At 37.7% G+C, this 22,377-nt stretch overlaps 1 protein-coding gene across 16 annotated transcripts in view; it reads right to left on the bottom strand.

Annotated features, from left to right (window-relative positions):
- Nucleotides 1-22,377, bottom strand: part of DLG2 (discs large MAGUK scaffold protein 2) — a 2,077,851-nt gene that overhangs the window by 1,567,315 nt on the left and 488,159 nt on the right. For all 16 annotated transcript variants that reach the window (XM_067038359.1, XM_067038349.1, XM_067038350.1 and 13 more), the window contains one exon: nt 13,673-13,747. In XM_067038359.1, the coding sequence (XP_066894460.1) occupies nt 13,673-13,747 (75 nt within the window). The remainder of the gene's footprint in view (nt 1-13,672; nt 13,748-22,377) is intronic.

The following is a 22,377-nucleotide window of genomic DNA, read 5'->3' as shown; positions in this document are numbered from 1 at the left end:
CTAGGTTCATTATACATAATTTATAATATACAAAAAATGCACAAAGAATAAATATTTTTAAAGACTATAATCATTACTACTTAGAGTACACTCCTGTTCATACATTATACGGCCTTCATTTAAATGCTAAATTTGTGCAATATATACATCCCCTGAATATTGTTGTAGGAAAAGTTTCTTTAAGGAGATGTGTGAAGTATGAGGTTTTCAAGGTAGGATTATTTACTTGGAAGAGCTGTCATTCATGACTCATAACTGTAGCTGGTTTATGAACAGCACCAACACCCAAATCAAGAGCACTTAATGAGGTCTATATTTGTTTCACATGATCTAAAAACATCAAATTAAAAGGGATAATATGATACCTAGGGAAAAGTACCCAGAGGAGTTCATAAGACATACATTTACTTTGTTAATATAAAAGGAAGGGAGATTCCATCATAATTGCACCAGACTTAGCACTCCATAACCAAACCAATCATATATGCTTCAGAGGCTCTTTCACCACTCAGTGCTGAACCCCATTCTCTCATAATATTTTTCAGGAATTCAAGTAACCAAAAAATAATGTAGCAATGACACTAAGTTCACAAATGACTTTCAAAGATATAGAAATTGTAATAGAAATCACTGTCAAAAATAATCAAACCTTTACGCTTTTTAAAATAAAATTAACTCATTTAAACATTCAAACTCTATACCTTTCAATTACATCTACTATCTGAGGTAAGTTGAAAGTAGGCCAAACTATCTGAGAGTTCATTGCTCAAGTGCCTCTTTGTGGGGTAAATATAGATCTCAAACTGTAACCATCTTCAGAATTCTACAGTGCTGATAATAATAATGCCATAATAATTACAAAAACAGCATGTATTGAGTACCTACTATGTGCTAGGCACTGATTTAGGCATATCGCATACATTATCTTTAATTCTGAAAATAGTCTTGCAAGGTAGGTATCTGTTATTATTCCTACTTCACATGAGAAAAGGGAGACAAAGAGTTGTTGAAATTCTTACTGAAGTTCATATGGCTAGTGAGAGAAAGGAGATCTCAACTTCTGCTTGACTCCAAAACTCATGCCCCTACTACTATGCAACACTGACTCCTTAAATGATGAATGAAAATTTCAACAGGAAGAACGTTAACCTACACTTAAAAGCTCAGGTAATGCCAACAAGTGCCAATACCTTGTACTGTTAAAAATCACTACAAAACCCAAGGCAAATCTCCTTTCACGTATCCCTCCCTATTTTGCTGTCAGTTTCGCTGCTTCCCTCAATACCACCTTTGTCTCCACCACAAATTCAAACCAATAACTCAACTACTTAAGTTGGAGAAGAGAGGAATCCACTGCCCTGAGAGTTTGTATGAGTGGAAACGTGCCAGCTCTCTGCTCATCAATCAAAGCCATCAAAGAAAGAGGTGTTTCCAAACATGAATCTACCCGATAATTCAAGTTTATCCTTTGAAGTATAGTATGTTTTTATATTTTGAACATTTTAAAGTTTGCAAATGTTTTAGTAGCTGCAGGTAGAAGTCACAAAGGTAATTCTTCTCCAAAAAAATCTTTGGATGTAATTTTAGATTTTTATTTACTGACTCATGGCCAACATTCATGAATGTCAGTTAAAATACTAAGTTGTAATGTATCCAGGTCCCACCACTCAATTACAACATAGAATTTAAGAGCTTGTGCTTGTTTTAAACATTTGCTTCTTTCCTCACTGTTGAGTGCCACGTCCCATGGCTGCTAATATACCAGGCTTTAGTAATGCTTTCTCCTGAATTTCTATACACCTGTTCTAACTATCTGGATCTTCTAACGGGTTAGGTAATAAGTAGCCATGATTATTAGAAATGTATAAATAGGCTCAGAAACAAGGTATAATGGGTCTCTCTTGTTCAAATACATGTATCTGAGAAATAATAAGAAGCTCACACAGTGAGGTCATAGAATAGGTAGGTACACTGTAAATGAGCTGTGAGCTGTGAAATATTGATTTAGTTCACTTCAACATAATTTTTGTTTATTTCTAGATAATTCTCAGTGTATACTACATAATAGAGGTTGTTGGATACTAAGTAAGTAAAACATTGGTCAGTAAATATAACTGACGCTTCCTTAAGCTGATGTCAGAGAGAACAAAAACTCAATTCTTCCAGGAATTTTTCTGGACACAGAGACAAAGCCCTTGGATAGGAAAATCCATAGACCCATCACAGTATAGCTTTTTTGTATTCTTAATAATTTACAAATTATTGAATCACCATATTCTATATCAGCATCCCTCTATAAACCTGTGAAAAACAATCTTGTAGCTTATAGCTCTGTCATGGAATGACTTCTGAGAGAATATTTCATATTTAATTGCTACATCAAATGATGAAACAAAGAAGGAAGATAGAGCCTAGAAATCCTCTTATAGAAAACCCATTATTAAAATTCCATTAGCTCTGAACGGAAGGACATAACTAAATTTCTAAATGGTCAGGTTTATTATAACTCTCTTTATAGTAGTAGTTATCTACATGGTCTTCTTCTCCAAATAAATTATATAAGATTAGAAATCCTGACAGTGCTGTGAAGGAAGACCTTCAATGTGCTACTGTGGTTGGCAATATGGTTGTCCAACAATGCAATGTTACCCAACATTCAATGTATAGAATCCAGGCGGTACCTTTCATGACACAAGGCACAGCTACCAAAAAAAAAACAAAAAAAAAAAACAAAAAAAACAGTCTCTTTTGAATTCATTATTTTTCACAGCAAACTCAAGAGCATAAATTTATTCTGGAGAGATGGTGAATTCTATGAGAAACAACACCAGACTGCGTACCCAAAGGATACCAAAAAATAGTTTTTGTGATGCCAAAAACATATATTACTTCTCTGAGCTTCAGTTTTCTCATCTGTCAAATAAGGGAAGAGCTATCCTTTGGCAAAATCAGATGTGGATTATGAGGATTATACTTCCAGGAGTCCTAGAAAAGTTTTGCTTAGTTTTCTCAATAGAAAGCCAAAGCATTCTTTCAACACATGAAAATTTTAAGTGTTAAAAACAAATATCATTATGTTAGGGCTTCCCTGGTGGCGCAGTGGTTGAGAATCCGCCTGCCAATGCAGGGGACACAGGTTCGTGCCCCGGTCCGGGAGGATCCCACATGCCGCGGAGCGGCTGGGCCCGTGAGCCGTGGCCGCTGAGCCTGCGTGTCCGGAGCCTGTGCTCCACAACGGGAGAGGCCACAACAGGGAGAGGCCCGCGTACCACAAAAAAAACAAAAAGACCCCAAATATCAAAACAAACACATAAACAAACAAAATCCCCCTTTCATGATAAAAACACTCAATAAACTAGTAATAGAAGGGAACTTCCTCAATATGATAAAAGCCATCTATAAAAATCTCACAGCTAATATCATATTTAATGAGGAAACACTGAATTTTTCCCTAAAATCAAGAACAAGACAAGAATGTCTGCTCTTGCCAATTTTATTCAATATTGTACTGAATATTCTAGCTAAGGCAACTGGGCAAGAAAATGAAACAGAAGGCATCCATACTGGAAAGAAAGAAGTAAAACTAGTAAAACTATCTCTTTATGCAGATGACATGATCGTGTATATAGAAAAATCCTAAGGAATTCACTAAAAAGCTCTTAAAACAAATAGGTTCAACAATGTTACAGGGTACAAGAGAAATAAATAAATATTGATTGTATTTCCATACACTAGCAATGACCAATCGAAAGTGAAATTAAGAAAACAAACTCATTTATAATAGCATCACACGTAATAAAGTGCTTAGGAACAAATTTAACAAAAAAAATGCAAACCTTGTACTCTGAAAACTATAAAATATTGTAGGAAGGAATTAAAGAAGACCTAAATAAATAGAAAAACATTCATTGGATCAGAAGATTTAATATTGTTATGATGGCAATATTCCACAAATTAATCCACAGATTCAAAGCAATCTTTATCAAAATCCTGGATGGCATTTTGTAAATTGATAATCAGATCCAAAAATTCATATACAAATGGAATGGATCCTGAATATCCAAAATAATCTTGCAAAAGAAGAAAAGAGTTGAAGATGTACACTTCTCAGTTTCAAACTTACTACAAAGCTACAGTAATCAAGATAGTACTGGATAAAGATAGCCATATAAATCAATGGAATAGAATTGAAGGTCCATAAATAAACCTTTACATTAATAGTCAATTGATTTTCAACAAGGCTGCAAAGGCAATTCAATGGGGAAAGAAAATACTTTTCAACAGATGGTTCAGGGACACTTGGCTATCCATATACACTATAGATACATAAAAATTAACTCAAAATAGATCATGTAAGAGCTAACACTACAAGTGTAAGAGCTAAAACTATAAAACTCTTAGAAGAAAATATAGGAGTAAATTTTTGTGACCTTGTCACGTGAAGCCTCCTTAGATATGACGAGTGACACAAAACCAGATAAACTGGACTTCATCAATAAGTGGTGCTGGCAACGAAGAGTGGCCCCCGCTTGCAGCAAATAGAAAAAGCCCATGCTCAGCAAATAGAAAAAGCCCACACGCAGCAACGAAGACCCAATTCAGCCAAAAGTAAATAAAATAAGTAAAATAAATATTTTTTTAAAAAAAGCAGTGGATAATCCACAATTATTTTGGACTTGGACTTGGAATGAGTGCCTCACATACAACATGCAATTGTTTGCAAAGGATTTGCTTCTGTTAAGTGTTCATGCTCTTGCTGCTATTAAAATTAACTGCAATTTCAAAAAAGAAAAAATAAGTGGTGCTGGGAAAACTGGACAGCTACATGTACAAGAATGAAACTAGAACACTCCCTAACACCATACACAAAAATAAACTCAAAATAGATTAGAGACCTAAATGTAAGACCGGACACTATACAATTCTTAGAGGAAAACATAGGAAGAACACTCTTTGACACAAATCACAGCAAGATCACTTTTAATCCACCTCCTAGAGTAATAGAAATAAAAACAAAAATAAACAAATGGGACCTAATGAAACTTAAAAGCTTTTGCAAAGCAAAGGAAACTACAAACAAGACGAAAAGACAACCCTCAGAATGGGAGAAAATATTTGCAAACGAATCAATGGACAAAGGATTAATCTTCAAAATATATAAACAGCTCATGCAGCTCAATATTAAAAAAAACAAACAACCTAATCCAAAAATGGGCAAAAGACCTAAATAGACCTTTCTCCAGAGAGGACATACAGATGGCCAAGAAGCACATGAAAAGCTGCTCAACATCACTAATTATTAGAGAAATGAAAATCAAAACTACAGTGAGGTATCACCTCACACAAGTTAGAATGGACATCGTCAGAAAATCTACAAACAACAAATGCTGGAGTGGGTGTGGAGAAAAGGGAACCCTCCTGCACTGTTGGTGGGAATGTAAATTGATACAGCCACTATGGAGAACAGTATAGAGGTTCCTTACAAAACTAAAAATAGAATTACCATATGACCCAGCAATCCCACTACTGGGCATATACCTGAGAAAGCCATAATTCAAAAAGACACATGCACCCCAATGTTCATTGCAGCACTGTTTACAATAGCCAGGTCATGGAAGCAACCTAAATGCCCATCAACAGACAAATGGATAAAGAAGATGTGGTACATATATACAATGGAATATTACTCAGCCTTAAAAAGGAACAATATTGGGTCGTCTGTAGAGACGTGGATGAATCTAGAGACTGTCATACAGAGTGAAGTAAGACAGAAAGAGAAAAACAAATATCACATATTAACGCATATATGTGGAACCTAGAAAAATGGTACAGATGAACTGGTTTGCAAGGTGGAAATAGAGACACAGATGTAGAGAACAAACGTATGGACACAAAGGGGAGAAAGCAGCGAGGGGTGGGGGTAGGGTGTGCTGAACTGGGAGATTGGGATTGACATGTATACACTGATGTGTATAAAATGGATGACTAATAAGAACCTGCTGCATAAAAAAATAAATAAAATAAAATTCAAAAATTCCACAAAAAACAGATGAATGGATAAAGAGGATGTGCTATATATATGTGTATATATATATATAGTGTATATATAAAAACAAAATTTTAAATTTTTGTGCTTCAAATGAGAGTATCAAAAAGTAAAAAGACAATCCACAGAATGGTACAAAATATTTGCAAATCACATATCTAATAAGGAATTGGTATTAAAAACATACAGAGAACTCTTACAACTCAAAGATTTAAAGACCAAAGAAATTATTTTTAAATAGGTAAAAAATCTAAATAGACATTTCTCCAAAGATAAAAGAATAGCCTAAAAGTACATGAAAAGATGCTCAACACATCACTAATTATTAGGGAAGTTCAAATCAAAACCACAGTGAGATACTACTTCATACCTACTAGTATGACTACAATAAAAAGGACAGATAATAACAAATGTTGTGAGGATGTGGAGAACTGAAACCCTCATACATTGCTGGTAGGAATGTAAAATAGTGTAACTGCTTTACAAAACAGTCTGGCAGTTCCTCAAAAAGTTAAACACAGTTACCATACAACTCAGTAATTCCTCTCCCAGGTATACATCCAAGAGAAGTAAAAACATACGTCCATACAAAAACTTGCATGTGAATACTCATAGTAGCATTATTCACATGTTGAAAAAGGGCAAACAACACAGATGTCTACCAACTGATGAATGGATAAACAAAATGTGGTATGGCCATACAACGGAATATTACTCATCACGATAAACTAATGAAAAACTGATACATGCTACCACATGGCTAAACCTTGAAAATACTATGTTAAGTGAAATAAGCTAATCACAAAAGACCACATAGTTTATAATTCCATTCATAGGAAATGTCTAGAATAAGCAAATCCATAGAGATGGAAAGCAGATTAGTGATCCCCAGGAGCTGGAGGGAAGAGGAGTGGGGAGTGACTTATAATGGACATGGGGTTTCTTTTGAGCTCATGAAAATGTTCTAAAATTGGTAGTAGTGAGAGTAGCACAACTCTGAATGTACTGAAGTCACTGAACTGTCTACTTTAAATGGCTGAATTGTAATAGTGTGTGAATTATACTTCAGTAAATCTGTGGAAAAAAAAATAAGAACACTGATGGATAGCTTCTCAGATCTTGCCAGCAACCTCAGGACTTGAAACCTTCATCTCTGCACAGGGCATGCTGGGTACATGTTTACATGTCTTTAGTTCTTTACTCTGTGTGCTCACTGGACACGCCCTTTCATCTCTCCCATGACCCCCCCCCACCAAACCCATAAATACTGTGGGTTCCCTTTCTGATCATGCTTCAAAGATCAGTGTAACAAAATTATTTTATATGAATCCTGCAGTTCCCAGCAGGTTCTTTCGAACCTAGAGAGGAAACCAGTACAAGTCGAAAGTACTATAATGGCCAGAAGAGAGGGGGAAAAAGCAATGTATCCATTTTATCAATCTAGTCTTCCTCATACTTTCCTTGATTCAAAGCCCTAACTACAGCCAAGTTGGAATCAGAGCCATTCCACAGAGCTCACATCTCTTAAAATGCATTGTGATTTTTTTCTAAGAAAATTTCCCCTCTGAATTCTTTTCTAACCCTATGGCTACCACCCATATGGCCAGATGTACTCTAATCCCAGTGTAGACCAATTTAAAGCCCTGCACTCTGTAATTTTCCATAATTTTCCTAAAATTGTGATCATCTGATAACATTCTAACTTTTTGTTCTGTAAGGGAACTAACCACTGATGGTATGAAAACCTTGCCCTAAAAAATAAAAATTATATCCAGTCTTTGGAAAGACAATACCCATCAAAGCCATCCTGGGTGTAATTTCCCAGCAGCAGAGTTTGCCCAGCGGGTCCGTGTTCCTAGGAACTCTACCACACCCAGAGAGCAGACACAACATTTTTTGTTTTATGACTGCGTTGGATGTTTCTAAGTACCATGGTCTGGGTATTTATTTGGGCTGTATACAAAAGGAAGTCACACAATGAACTGTGGAGAAAAAAAGGTAGGGGAGAAGCTACCAAAACAGGGTGAAAAAAACCTTTGCACTAGTATAGAATAGCTTATGCACATTGTATTAACTGGTTTCAATTAGAGGGAATGATCCCAATTGTAATGGGAGGCAGTCTGAGAGAACATGCTGAAACAACAAACACTTTAAAAGAACATCTCCTCTGGTTTCTTACAGGAACGTCTGTTTTTATTGATTTCCCATAAAAGAGAAAAAATTACTTTCATAATCTAGAGAGACATTGTAGTGAAATGTTAATATGCTTTTAAATTAAAAAGAGTATCTTGGGCTTCCCTGGTGGCGCGGTGGTTGGGGGTCCGCCTGCCGATGCGGGGGACGCGGGTTCGTGCCCTGGTCCGGGAAGATCCCACATGCCACGGAGCAGCTGGGCCCGTGAGCCATGGCCGCTGGGCCTGCGCGTCCGGAGCCTGCGCTCCGCGGCGGGAGGGGCCACAGCAGTGAGAGGCCCGCATACCAGAAAAAAAAAAAAAAAAAAAAAGGTATCTAGCCCCACTCTTCAAAAATGGCTTTATATTACTCAGAATACAAACATCTCAGTATGACACTCCATATCATCAGTTCTTGCCTGTCAGAGGGCAAATGTTTCTTTTCAAGAGCTTCAGGATTTCTCCTTTTACAGTCTTAAAGAGTTATGTATTAACTCCTGGAAACTCTTCCTGAACAAAGCCTGAATCCCTTTTGGAAGAAAGGGCCCTCCTAAATAGCCCTAAATTAAAAATGAGTTATTGCCTGTTCTTTATGCTTTTCTTCACCAATTCATCCTTCCCCATCACTTTCTTCTAGAATGACCTATCCTTTTCTTTCTTTTCTCTTACCACTTTTCAAGCAATTACCACGTGCCAGGTGCTGTGTTAACATGTGGTATTCATTATCTCATGTAAATCTCAAAATATCCTGTTACACTTGTAAACTCAGAGAGATTAAGTAGATTGTCCAATGTTATACCGCTAGTAAGTGGCAGAATTTGTATTTTAACACAAAACTTATTTAATTCTAAAGCTTTTATACTTAACTATTACCAAAAACTGCATATTCTGTCTTCCAAAATCCATCTTGAGGCAAATCTCCATTCTGAAAAGTTATAGCTTTTTGTACTGACCATTATATAGCATGTATTACACAGTATAATGATTATATGCATGTATTATTCCCTGCTCTATCCTGAGGAATCAAAGGGTCAGTTACAACTTACAAAGTATGCTCAGTAAGTGCTTCTCGAATGAGTAAATGAGAGTTGATGTATTCAGAGTACAGTGTTCTTACTTGCAAATGCTTATATGATTTTAAAAAATATTTCCCATATCTATTTACGGGTGAATACTACATAACAATAGAGATATGCAGAAATAACAATATCCATGATAAGCTCCATAATAGCAGGGATTTTTTTTCAACTTAGCTTTTAGAAACTCCTCTCATTACATAATTTTTAAATTTCCAGGAATTAAGGGGTGTGCAAACATAAAGAGAAACAAAGCAATTATTCTAGATAAATCATGTGTATATACATATCATATGTCTAATCAATAAAATTATACATTACAGCCATTTCTGAACAATGCTTAATAACTAAGGATTGTGTTTGGGGACTTTCCTCAAAGTGACCAAATCCACTCATAGGCCATAGTCATACTGAGTGGTCCAGAGACCTGCCCTGAAATGCAGCAGCCCCTCAAGTCTCCTGAAGCTGGTCAAATCTAAGTTTCTTTATTTCCAACTGACAGGAACTAATTCTTAGCCTAGTTCACTCCAGATTCAGAGATCTGCCTGTCTTCACCTGAGTCCCAGAACCTGTGAGTCTCTTCTCATTTGTTTCTAAGTGGCAGGGGTTCAGGTAACCACTGTGTTCATACTCGTGATCATACAAACCAATGAGCATACAACCCAATTAAATGTAAAGTGTAGAGGTGAGGAAGGATATCATTCTAATGCTTAATGTAACCATACAAGGAAAGATAAATAAACAAAACTGTCACACTTCTCACTAGAGAAGATATTTCACTTATAATTATTCACAAAGTATAAATAAGCCCATGTTTCTGTATAATTGCTGGAGGTAAATTTTCTATTCAGCTTGAATCCCAATCTGTACACTGTAATTCTGACTAAAAGGAAAAGTCTTTAAAAACACTTCTTGGTCCCATTATTACAGAGATGTGGAGTGCCAAAAAAAGAGAGCATCCAAGAGGAGAGTGATCAAGTAGTAATAGAAGTCATTTTTAAGGCAATATGTAGCTGTTGACAGGCATTTGCAAAACAATTTGGAGAGAGAAAGTTTCTTGGAAAAACCAATAATAAAACCTCTGCACTTAAAATGAACCTGGAGGCAAAAGCACACACAAAGACCAGGACTTTTTTGAATAAAGTAACAAAGCCTAGCTATAAGGATACAATTATTCCAGAGCAAAACACCAAGAAAGAATAGGGCAGTGGGGAGAAAAATGTAGGAAAGAATCAAGTGAATTTAAAAATGCAAAAAGATAACAGAAACTATCCATTTATTATGAATGTAAGTATGTATTAATTTATTTATAACCTGCTTCAGCCCATAGAGGATTTGAGGCAGACAAGACATTCTCTTTAACGCAGGAGGCTAAGATTTTCTCTATTTCCTGAGAGATGAGAAAGTGGAAATTAATACCAGAACTACTTTACATATTGTATATAGTTTTTGTTATGTAAATATGCTTTTATTACTGTATTGTTAACTAGCCATATTTCTCATTTTATAATGTGAGTTAAGTCATTACCAAATTATTTTTTGCTCATTTTTAGGAACCCAAGTGTTATATATAACCAGATATTTGAAATGAATGGACTATTATAAATTATCAAAATCCCACAGTTCTGAGTGCTTCTTTCTGTCTGAGACAACTACTCATTACATCAATTCCGGTGGGAGCTCCATAAATGTTGCTGACCAGGAGATGTTAGTTAAGCGAGTTTACTTTTTGGCTGCAAATAAATCAAAGAGCAATAAATTCCCCCAAACAAACAAAATAAAACAAAACCTAGATAACTTAAGGAAAACAAAAGTAACTTACTGATTATCAGCAGGTTATTGAGCCCTTCTCACAAAATCAAAGAGAGATTTGAGCAAGCTAAACCTCAAAGGGCAGATATACGGCAACTCAAGGAATCTCAGCAACTGAGGTTCACAGAATATTTTCCAAACTATTGTCATTCATATGATTCAATACTGATGGCTACCAGTTTGATATCTCTCTGGTACAAATTTCAAATACCCAGGAGAAAGAACCCAACAGGCTCACCTGAGATCAAATATTTACCTCTTGGATCAGTCAGTCATGGCTAGGCACAGACTCACAGAGCCGAAACATGGCCACTAGGAGCCTACTTTTGTAGACTGGGGTTACTGACAGAGAAAGCAGAATCATTATTGGTTGTGCAATTCCTCCAGAAAGTGCTTGCCCCACTGGGAGATGTATTACTTTTAAGTAAATGGCAAAGGATATCTATGCAACCAGCAGCTACCAATTCTATGGCAGAAACAAGAAGAAACATCTTTTTGATGCTCTCGCCTGACCATAGAACTGAAAATCAGACTTCAATGTTGGCATTTCAGACTTGTGATCTTCAGGAAGGGTCTTAAATGTAGTCATCTATTTGGTCTTTAGTGTTCTACAACAGGAAGACCTAATGTGGGATTCTCAGATCCTCAGTGGTAACTCCACAGTAATAATGAAGGATGAGCTGTTTTTAATAATCCAAAAGACAGAATTCTAATCATGGATTTACTTGCAATAAGACTGCACAAAGTAACTAAAATGTCAAATGTCTTTTATTTTGAGCTGAAGTTATCAGTGTATTGGAGGATCAGCTACTAATTGGAACACATGGATGTATTTGATAAAATGGGACCACTATCTTATCTACCTTTGTATCACTAGCAATTGCCATAGTGCCTGACACAGCTGAATCTAACTACTAAATTTTGTCTAGTTTGAAAACAAAATTCCTCAAAACGCATATTCAATGGTACTCTGAAGAAGAAAGTATAAAAGGACACCTGAAGTTGCGAAATGGAAACCAACCAACTAAGAAAGTAAATATATATTTATTCCTATTCAGCGAGAAATGTGATAGTTACAAAATAATTTAGTAAAACTTATTAAAAAGAGGAAATCAACAGATTGAAGATTCATTTATTAAATATACACTCACAGAGCTTCTACCGTGTACCCAGGGATTGACCTAGGTGTAGGTATACTGAAGAGCACATGGTCTTCTTGGAGAAATAGGCATTATAAATCAGTAATTGTGAGATAATATCATTAGGGATACAATAAAAGGAGTGATTGATGAAGAAATAGAATTATTAAAACTCATCCTTTCTCTGGCATCAGCAGAGTCCCTAAGCAAGCACTCCCCTCTGACCACCTGCTCACAAAAGTGTGTCATTTTTATTCCCCATGTCTCCAGCAAGCTGAGCTGCCTCTGCACTGCAGGAATGCCTCCAAAATTTAGCATTATCATCGCTCCTTCATTAAAGGTGATCCCACCTTCTCATCTTCCACAGATAAACGAAAGTCAAGGAAAGAGGCTTCATTCTCTTGAAAGTCAAGGAAAGAGGCTTCATTCTCTCACACACTCTGAGTGAAAAGTAGGCGCCTCCAGGCCTACTGCCTTTTAACACAGTCATAAGTCATGCTATGAGAGTCCAGCTGCACCTTTCAGAAGCCTGTATCTCAATAACAGATGAGGATATTTAAAGCACTCCACATATCACTTTATACTGCCTGCAAGGTAGGTCAAATGAGGGGAATGCCTCAAAAGTAACTTTTGAACTTTTTGTCCCCATCACACACAAATTATTTCATGACAGCCAAACCCTCAGTTACAGCACACACAGGTCCAGAGGAACCACTGTCAGTTCTATCAGGCAATGTATATATACAAGCGTATCATACAATCAGCAACCTTCTTCACTTACACAAAGCACAGCGTCATGGAATGAGTTCATGAAAGGACAGTCAGGGCATCCAGAATCTATTCCCAACCTTACAACTGATGCACTATTCTTACTTCCTTTGCATTTAAGTTTCCCATTTACAACACAAGAATGATTACATAGTACCTATTTGTTTCTAAGGCATTTGAAAAATTCTCTGATGGAAGATTTCACACAAATGCAGAGGCTATTATTATACCAGGAAGACTTGAAAATTGCAAATCCGTGTACTCATCACTATTAAACAGTCAACACAACAATGGAAGAAGAGAAAGAATCCTTCTCTAAGGCATCTAAAATCAAGTTTTGCTGAATATGCAGCTATTGAGAAAAATATATGTGCAAACACATTCATTTTAAAGACTATTCAAATTCTAAACCGTCAATAACCCATTTAGACAAATCCTTTACAAGTTACTCTCACTCCAAAAAAGAAATACATGTAATCCCTAAACACTGGTGCTTCTTATAATGCAGAGCTTTCTGAGAAGACACTCTTTCTCCTTTCAAAATGTTTGCTCTACTCCAGAATTTCAGAGTATTCTAGCCCATTCCACTAAGGTTGTTCCAAAATATAAAAATAATTATCCTTTAATCTTGCCAATCTTAGAATATTCAAATAAACTTACAGTACAGTGGTGAACAGGCATCCAAGCAGGGGCTTCCACTGAACAATTCTGGGCTGGGCACTTGCCTTGGTTTTGCTGCAAATAAGTAAAACATATGTTATATTCTACATATGATGTGCAGCAATCTACACCAGCTGATATGTTTATCATCAATGTGTTTATTACCATATTTACAAGTATAGGAGAAGTCTTTGTGAATGATTTTTTGGTGCAGTGCTAAAAGAAACTAAGTATGTCATTTCTACTCTTATCAAGGCCCAGGAAATTATTCTTTGGTTTTTGTATTTGGCTAAGGCCTAGGTTTTTGGAACCAGGCTTCCTCAGCAACTGGCCTTTCAGGTCCCGGTGGGAACCACCTGAGAATCCTCCTAACCTAGAAGTAGAACTGGTCTCTCCTCCAGGCTCCCAGAGGACACCGATACATGCTGTACTCCTGTGAAATCTCGAGTCAAGGTACAAAAAGACTTGTTCACTTGTCTCCCCTTCCACACTGTAAGCTTGTGGTAATGATTCTCTCTAGGGCATTTCATAGAATCCCAGAATGTAGAGTTGTATAGGATAGATTTTACAGGCCTTTCCTGTCACATCAGAAACTGAGGTACAAAGAAATGAAACAAGGAGCACAGAGATTTAACATTCTAAACAATTTGCCAGGCACTTCTTTTTACAGAAGAAATGTATCTCAAGCTAACCTATTCTTTTGTTGTAACTCCAATAAATTCAATTCTAATTGGCCTTTTAGAGAGAATGAAGCGCTTTCCTTTAAGAGTTCTGATTAGTGCTAAAAGGGGAGGAGGTGATTCTAATACAACATCTTTTATCTTTACTTATTGTACACTCAATTATAATATATAAATACTACGAATAATGTTAATAAATAATCATATAGACACAGCTGTGATTTACTGCACTACAAAATATGCTAAAGGTTATTCTGGACTCAGTACATTATCACTAGTTGCTATAACAAATATGGATAGATGTGTTGCTATGCCCATTACAGGAGAGAAAAGTGAGGCTCACAGAGGGTAAGAAACTCATCTATAAGTTACCCTACAAGAAAGCAGCCTAACTGGGATTGCAGCAAGAATTTGACTGACTCTGCAGCCCATGCATGCTCCTTCTATGAGAAACTGGTATTTTTCATTTTGTTTAATGGGGCTTAAGACATGTCATCAACTAACATGATTTCATGTTATCAATGATCCTTAACATGTCTAACTTCACTGCAATAAAGTACTGAATTCAGTACTTGTGCTAAGAATCCTATTTTGTGATTTGTAAGCCTTTTAGAGAAACCTTTATTTAGGTGATATATTTTTAAGGCATCACTAAACTCTGAAGTGCTGTTTGAGGGATTATTGATAGAGTCACCATAAAAATACATTTAGATCATCAATCTCCATGCTCAGTTTTCTTGTTTAAATCAAAACATGACATACGGTACCAACAGTGTACATAGGGTGCACTGGACTGGTGTCAGATGACCACAATTTCAAGCTAAGCTCAACCAAGTGCCTGCTGCCAGGAGGTGGCTCTGAGTCTGGGAGTCACATCAGTAGAACTGTGTTAGTATCTCACCTAATTCACAGGACTTCTATCAGATGATAAAGATTTGCTTCAGATAATTATCACAATTTGCAAGGATGTTATGAAAAAGAACACACAGAGTAAAAGGACACTTTTATTGTCCTTTACTGATAGCTTAAGCCAGATAAATATAATTTATCTACATGTGAAGATAAGCCTTTTGAAATTTGAAAGCATTATTAAAATGCTAGTTATTATTATTTTTAATTATGATAAGTCATACCAAACAATGTTAATGGTGAGGAATGTGTCCTTTGTAATAATTCATAATTGTTATTGTTAGTAGAGGGTAGTAATATAAGCTTGTTTTACATCTAGATACTATATATCTTTATGGAGCATATGGTAAAGGAAAATACAATAAGTAAGTGAGCTGTGCTTAGGTGGAGGAATATAAGTACTCATAAAATGTGACGGGGGGCATAAATAAGTAGTGTTTAAACTTCTATGGATATATACCATGGAGTAAAGAAAGATGGGAATCTGTGTGTCTCCTGTCCAACTATTACCTGAGTTTTAGATACTAAAGGCTTCCCATTAGTGTTTTAATCAAGAAGATTAACAATATGATTACACCAAGGCAGATACATAAAAAGCCCTACTGAAGACAGATGCCAGGAAAACATATACTATTTGGTAATCCATAGTGTGTGACTAGAAAAAAATAAGACTGGAATAGAAGTTAGGATATTAGATTTCAGTAGTGTCCCCATTAATCTACCTATTATCCCCATTAATCTATCTGTGGAACTTTGGGAAAGTTAAACACTTTAAACCTCATTTTTCTCATGTATAAAATGAGAGGGGTTTATTTGATCCCCTCATATACCAACCTATATTCCTCCCAATAATTTAATATATTTCCTCCTCCAAAGGTACACCTTCCAGTTGAATATCCCTGTCGTTCTGATCTACTATTACCATAGGATATGGTTACATCTCTGTGAGTTTGCATGGTAATAAAAGTTAAGAACTGCTGGACCAGATAATCTCACAAAAGCTTTCCACTGAAGTGTGGTTACTGAAAACCCCAACCACAGGCCTTACCTACCACTTCACTCTATTTCTAAAGAAGACAAAATTTAACATACATCAAGGGAATTGTCACAGCAGTGGAAGTAAAAGGGTTAAAATTTCTTTTTCCTAGAATTTTTCCTTCTCCTATTTTTAGTATTTTTTTCTCTCCAATATTTAATGTGGGCACCATGACAGAGTTTGGGGTTACTGCCTACTTGGCAGGTCCCCAGCCTTTAGAAGGCCAGCAAGGACCAGTATGAAAACTAGGGGAAAGGACACTCTCTAGTCTATTTTTAAGTTAATTCTTAGGACAAATATCAAGAGGGAACATTAGACTTCCCTCAAGAGCCAACTGGTGAGGAGAAAAGATGACGGAAGAGTCTTCCTCCCTACAAATACATCAGAAATACAACTACACGTGGAACTGCTCCTATACAACACCCACTGAACGCTGGCAGAAGACCTCAGACCTCCCAAAAGGCAAGAAACACCCCCACGTACCTGGGTAGGGCAAAAGAAAAAAAGAATAAACACAGACAAAAGAATAGGGACGGGACCTGCACCAGTGGGAGGGAGCCGTGAAGGAGGAAAGGTTTCCACACACTAGAAACCCCTTCGCAGGCAGAAACTGCGGGTGGCGGAGGGGGGAAGCTTCGGAGCCGCAGAGGAGAGCGCAGTAACAGGATGCGCAGGGCAAAGCGGAGAGATTCCCGCAAAGGATCGGTGCCGACCAGCACTCACCAGCCTGAGAGGCTTGTCTGCTCACCCGCCGGGAAGGGCGGGGTGGGTGGGAGCTGAGGCTCGGGCTGCGGTAGGAAGCCGGGAGACGTCGGGTTGGCAGCGTGAACACAGCCTGAAGGGGTTAGTGCACCACGACTAGCCGGGAGGGAGTCCGGGAGAAGTCTAGAGCTGCCGAAGAGGCAAGAAACTTTTTCTTCCCTCTTTGCTTCCTGGTGCGCGAGGAGAGGGGATTAAGCCCTCCGCTTAAAGGAGCTCCAAGATGGCGCGGAGCTGCCGAAGAGACAAGAGACCTTTTCTTCCTTCTTTGCTTCCTGGGGCGCGAGGAGAGGGGATTAAGCGTGCCGCTTAAAGGAGCTCCAGAGACGGGCGCCAGCCGCGGCTATCAGCGTGGACCTCAGAGACAGGCATGAGACGCTAAGGTTTCTGCTGCTTCCACCAAGAAGCCTGTGTGTGAGCACAGGTCACTCTCCACACTGCCCCTCCCGGAAGCCTGTGCAGCCCGCCACTGCCAGGGTCCCAGGATCCAGGGACAGCTTCCCCAGGAGAACACGCGGCGCGCCTCGGGCTAGTGCAGCGTCACGCCGGCCCCTGCCGCCGCGGGCACACCGCGCAACCATGCCACTCCCTCCCCCCGGCATGAGCGAGCCAGAGGCCCCAAATCAGCTGCTCCTTTAACCCCGTCCTGTCTGAGCGAAGAGCAGACGCCCTCGGACGACCTACGCACAGAGGCGGGGCCAACTCCAAAGCTGAACACCAGGAGCTGTGCAAACAAAGAGGAGAAGGGGAGGTCTCTCCCAGAAGCCTCAGAAGCAGCGTATTAAAGCTCCGCAATCAGCTTGAAGTGCCCTGCATCTGTGGAATACCTGAATAGACAACGAATCATCCCAAGTTGAGGAGGTGGACTTTGGGAGCAAGATATACTATTATTTTCCCCCTTTTCTCTTTTTGTGAGTGTGTATGTGTTTGCTGCTGTGTGAGATTTTGTCTGTATAGCTTGGCTTTCACCATTTGTCCTAGGGTTCTGACTGAACCGTTTTTTTTAAATAAAATTTTTCTTCTTAATATTTATTTTTTATTTTAATAACTTTATTTTATCCTACTTTATTTTATCTTCTTTCTTTCCTTCTTCCTTTCTTCCCTCCTTTCTTCCTCCGTTGCTTCCTCCCTTCCTTTCTCCCTTCCTCCCTTCCTCCCTCCCTTCCTTCCTCCCTTCCTTCCTTTCTCCCTTTCTTCCTTCCTTTCTTCCTTTCTTCCTTCCTTCCTTCCATTCTTCCTTCCTTCCTTTCTTTTCTGTTTTTTCTCACTTTTATTCTAAGCTGTGTGGATTAAAGGCTTTTTGCGCCTCAGCCAGGCGTCAGGGCTCTGTCTCTGAGGTGGGAGAACCAACTTCAGGACACTGGTCCACAAGAGACCTCCCAGCTCCATGTAATATCAAACAGTGAAAATCTCCCAGCAATCTCCATCTCAACGCCAAGACCCAGCTTCACTCAACGACCAGCATCCAACAGTGCTGGACACCCTATGCCCAACAAATAGCAAGACAGGACTACGGCACCATCCATTAGCAGAGAGGCTACCTAAAATCATAATAAGGCTACCGACATACCAAAACACACGACCAGACGTGGACCTGCCCACCAGAAAGATAAAAATCCAGCCTCATCCACCAGAACATAGGCACTAGTCCCCCGAACCAGGAAACCTACTCCAGCCACTGAACCAAACGTAGCCACTGGGGACAGACACCAAAAACAATGGGAACTATGAACCTGCAGCCTGCAAAAAGGAAACCCCAAACACAGTAAGATAAGCAAAATGAAAAGACAGAAAAACACACAGCAAATGAAGGAGCAAGATAAAAACCCACCAGACCTAACAAATAAAGAGGAAATAGGCAGTCTGCCTAAAAAAGAATTCAGAATAATGATGGTAAAGATGATCCAAAATCTTGGAAATAGAATAGACAAAATGCAAGAAACATTTAACAAGGAGCTAGACGACATAAAGAGGAAGCAACCAACAATGAGCAACACAATAAATGAAATTAAAAATACTCTAGATGGGATCAATAGCAGAATAACTGAGGCAGAAGAACGGATAAGTGGCCTGGAAGATAAAATAGTGGAAATAACTACTGCAGAGCAGAATAAAGAAAAAAGAATGAAAAGAACTGAGGACAGTCTCAGAGACCTCTGGGACAACATTAAATGCACCAACATTCGAATTATAGCGGTCCCAGAAGAAAAAGAGAAAAAGAAAGGGACTGAGAAAATATTTGAAGAGATTATACTTGAAAACTTCCCTAATATGGGAAAGGAAATAGTCAATCAAGTCCAGGAAGCACAGAAGCACAGAGAGGCCCATACAGGATAAATCCAAGGAGAAACATGCCAAGACACATATTAATCAAACTATCAAAAATTAAATACAAAGAAAACATATTAAAAGCAGTAAGGGGAAAACAATAAATAACACACAAGGGAATCCCCATAAGGTTAACAGCTGATCTTTCAGCAGAAACTCTGCAAGCCAGAAGGGAGAGGCAGGACATATTTAAAGTGATGAAGGAGAAAAATCTACAACCAAGATTACTCTACCCAGCAAGGATCTCATTCAGATTTGATGGAGAAATTAAAACCTTTACAGACAAGCAAAAGCTGAGAGAGTTCAGCACCACCAAACCAGCTTTACAACAAATGCTAAAGGAACTTCTCTAGGCAAGAAACACAAGAGAAGGAAAAGACCTACAAGAACAAACCCAAAACAATTAAGTAAATGGTAATAGGAACATACATATCGATAATTACCTTAAATGTACATGGATTAAATGCTCCTACCAAAAGACACAGACGGGCTGAATGGATACAAAAACAAGACCCATATATATGCTGTCTACAAGAGACCCACTTCAGATCTAGGGACACATACAGACTGAAAGTGAGGGGATGGAAAAATATATTCCATGCAAATGGAAATCAGAAGAGGGGTAGAGTAACAATTCTCATATCATACAAAATAGACTTTAAAATAAAAATTATTACAACAGACAAAGAAGGACACTACATAATGATCAAGGGATCAATCCATGAAGAAGATATAACAATTGTAAATATTTATGCACCCAACATAGGAGTACCTCAATACATAAGGCAAATACTAACAGCCATAAAAGGGGAAATCAACAGTAACACAATCATAGTAGGGGACTTTAACACCCCACTTTCACCAATGGACAGATCATCCAAAATGAAAATAAATAAGGAAACACAAGCTTTAAATGATACATTACACAAGATGGACTTAATTGATATTTATAGGATATTCCATCCAAAAACAACAGAATACACATTTTTCTCAAGGGCTCATGGAACATTCTCCAGGATAGATCATATCTTGGGTCACAGATCAAGCCTTGGTAAATTTAAGAATACTGAAATTGTATCAAGTATCTTTTCTGAACACAACACTATGAGACCAGATATCAATTACAGGAAAAGATCTGAAAAAATACAAACACATGGAAGCTAAACAATACACTACTTAATAACGAAGTGATCACTGAAGAAATCAAAGAGGCAATCAAAAAATACTTAGAAACAAATGACAATGGAGACACGATGACCCCAAACCTATGGGATACAGCAAAAGCAGTTCTAAAGGGAAGTTTATAGCAATACAATCCTACCTTAAGAAACAGGAAACACCTCAAATAAACAACCTAACTTTGCACCTAAAGCAATTAGAGAAAGAAGAACAAAAAAACCCCCAAATTTAGCAGAAGGAATGAAATCATAAAGATCAGATCAGAAATAAATGAAAAAGAAATGAAGGAAACAATAGCAAAGATCAATAAAACTAAAAGCTGGTTCTTTGAGAAGATAAATAAAATTGATAAACCATTAGCCAGACTCATCAAGAAAAAAAAAGGGAGAAGACTCAAATCAATAGAATTAGAAATGAAAAAGGAGACGTAACAATGGACACTGCAGAAATACAAAAGATTATTAGAGATTACTAAAAGCAACTGTATGCCAATAAAATGGACAACCTGGAAGAAATGGAAAAATTCTTAGGAATGCACAAGCTGCCGAGACTGAACCAGGAAGAAATAGAAAATATGAACAGACCAATCAGAAGCATGGAAATTGAAACTGTGATTTAAAATCTTCCAACAAACAAAAGCCCAGGACCAGACGGCTTCACAGGCGAATTCTATCAAACATTTAGAGAAGATCTAACAGCTATCCTTTTCAAACTCTTCCAAAAGATAGCAGAGGGAGGAACACTCCCAAACTCGTTCTATGAGGCCACCATAACCCTGATACCAAAACCAGACTAAGACATCACAAAGAAAGAAAACTACAGGCCAATATCACTGATGAACTTAGATGCAAAAATCCTCAACAAAATACTAGCAAACAATCCAACAGCACATTAAAAGGATCATACACCATGATCAAGTGGGGTTTATCCCAGAATGTAAGGATTCTTCAATATATGCAAATCAATTAACGTGATACACCATATCAACAAACTGAAAGAGAAAAACCATATGATCATCTCCATAGATGCAGAGAAAGCTTTTGACAAAATTCAACACCCATTTCTGATAAAAACCCTGCAGAAAGTAGGCATAGAGGGAGCTTTCCTCAACATAATAAAAGCCATATATGACAGACCCACAGCCAGCATCATTCTCAATGGTGAAAACCTGAAACCATTTCCAGTAAGGTCAGGAACAAGACAAGGTTGCCCACCCTCACCACTCTTATTCAATATAGTTTTGGAAGTTGTAGCCACAGCAATTAGAGAAGAAAAAGAAATAAAAGGAATCCAAATTGGAAAAGAAGAAGTAAAGCTGTCACTGTTTGCAAATGACATGATACTATACACAGAGAATCCTAAGGATGCTACCAGAAAACTACTAGAGCTTATCAATGAATTTGGTAAAGTAGCAGGATACAAAATTAATGCACAGAAATCTCTGGCATTCTTATACACTAATGATGAAAAATCTGAGAGTGAAATTAAGAAAACACTCCCATTTACCACTGCAACAAAAAGAATAAAATATCTAGGAATAAACCTACTGAGGAGGTAAAAGACCTGTATGCAGAAAATTATAAGACACCGATGAAAGAAATTAAAGATGATACAAATAGATGGAGAGATATACCATGTTCTTGGATTGGAAGAATCAACATTGTGAAAATAACTCTACTACCCAAAGCAATCTACAGAGTCAATGCAACCTGTATCAAACTACCACTAGTATTTTTCACAGAACTAGAAAAAAATTTTCACAATTTTTATGGAAACACAAAAGACCCCAAAAAGCCAAAACAATCTTGAGAAAG

Source organism: Kogia breviceps, chromosome 7, assembly GCF_026419965.1.
Source record: "Kogia breviceps isolate mKogBre1 chromosome 7, mKogBre1 haplotype 1, whole genome shotgun sequence".
NCBI lineage: Eukaryota > Metazoa > Chordata > Mammalia > Artiodactyla > Physeteridae > Kogia > Kogia breviceps.
This window is presented reverse-complemented; position numbering and strand designations above follow the sequence as displayed.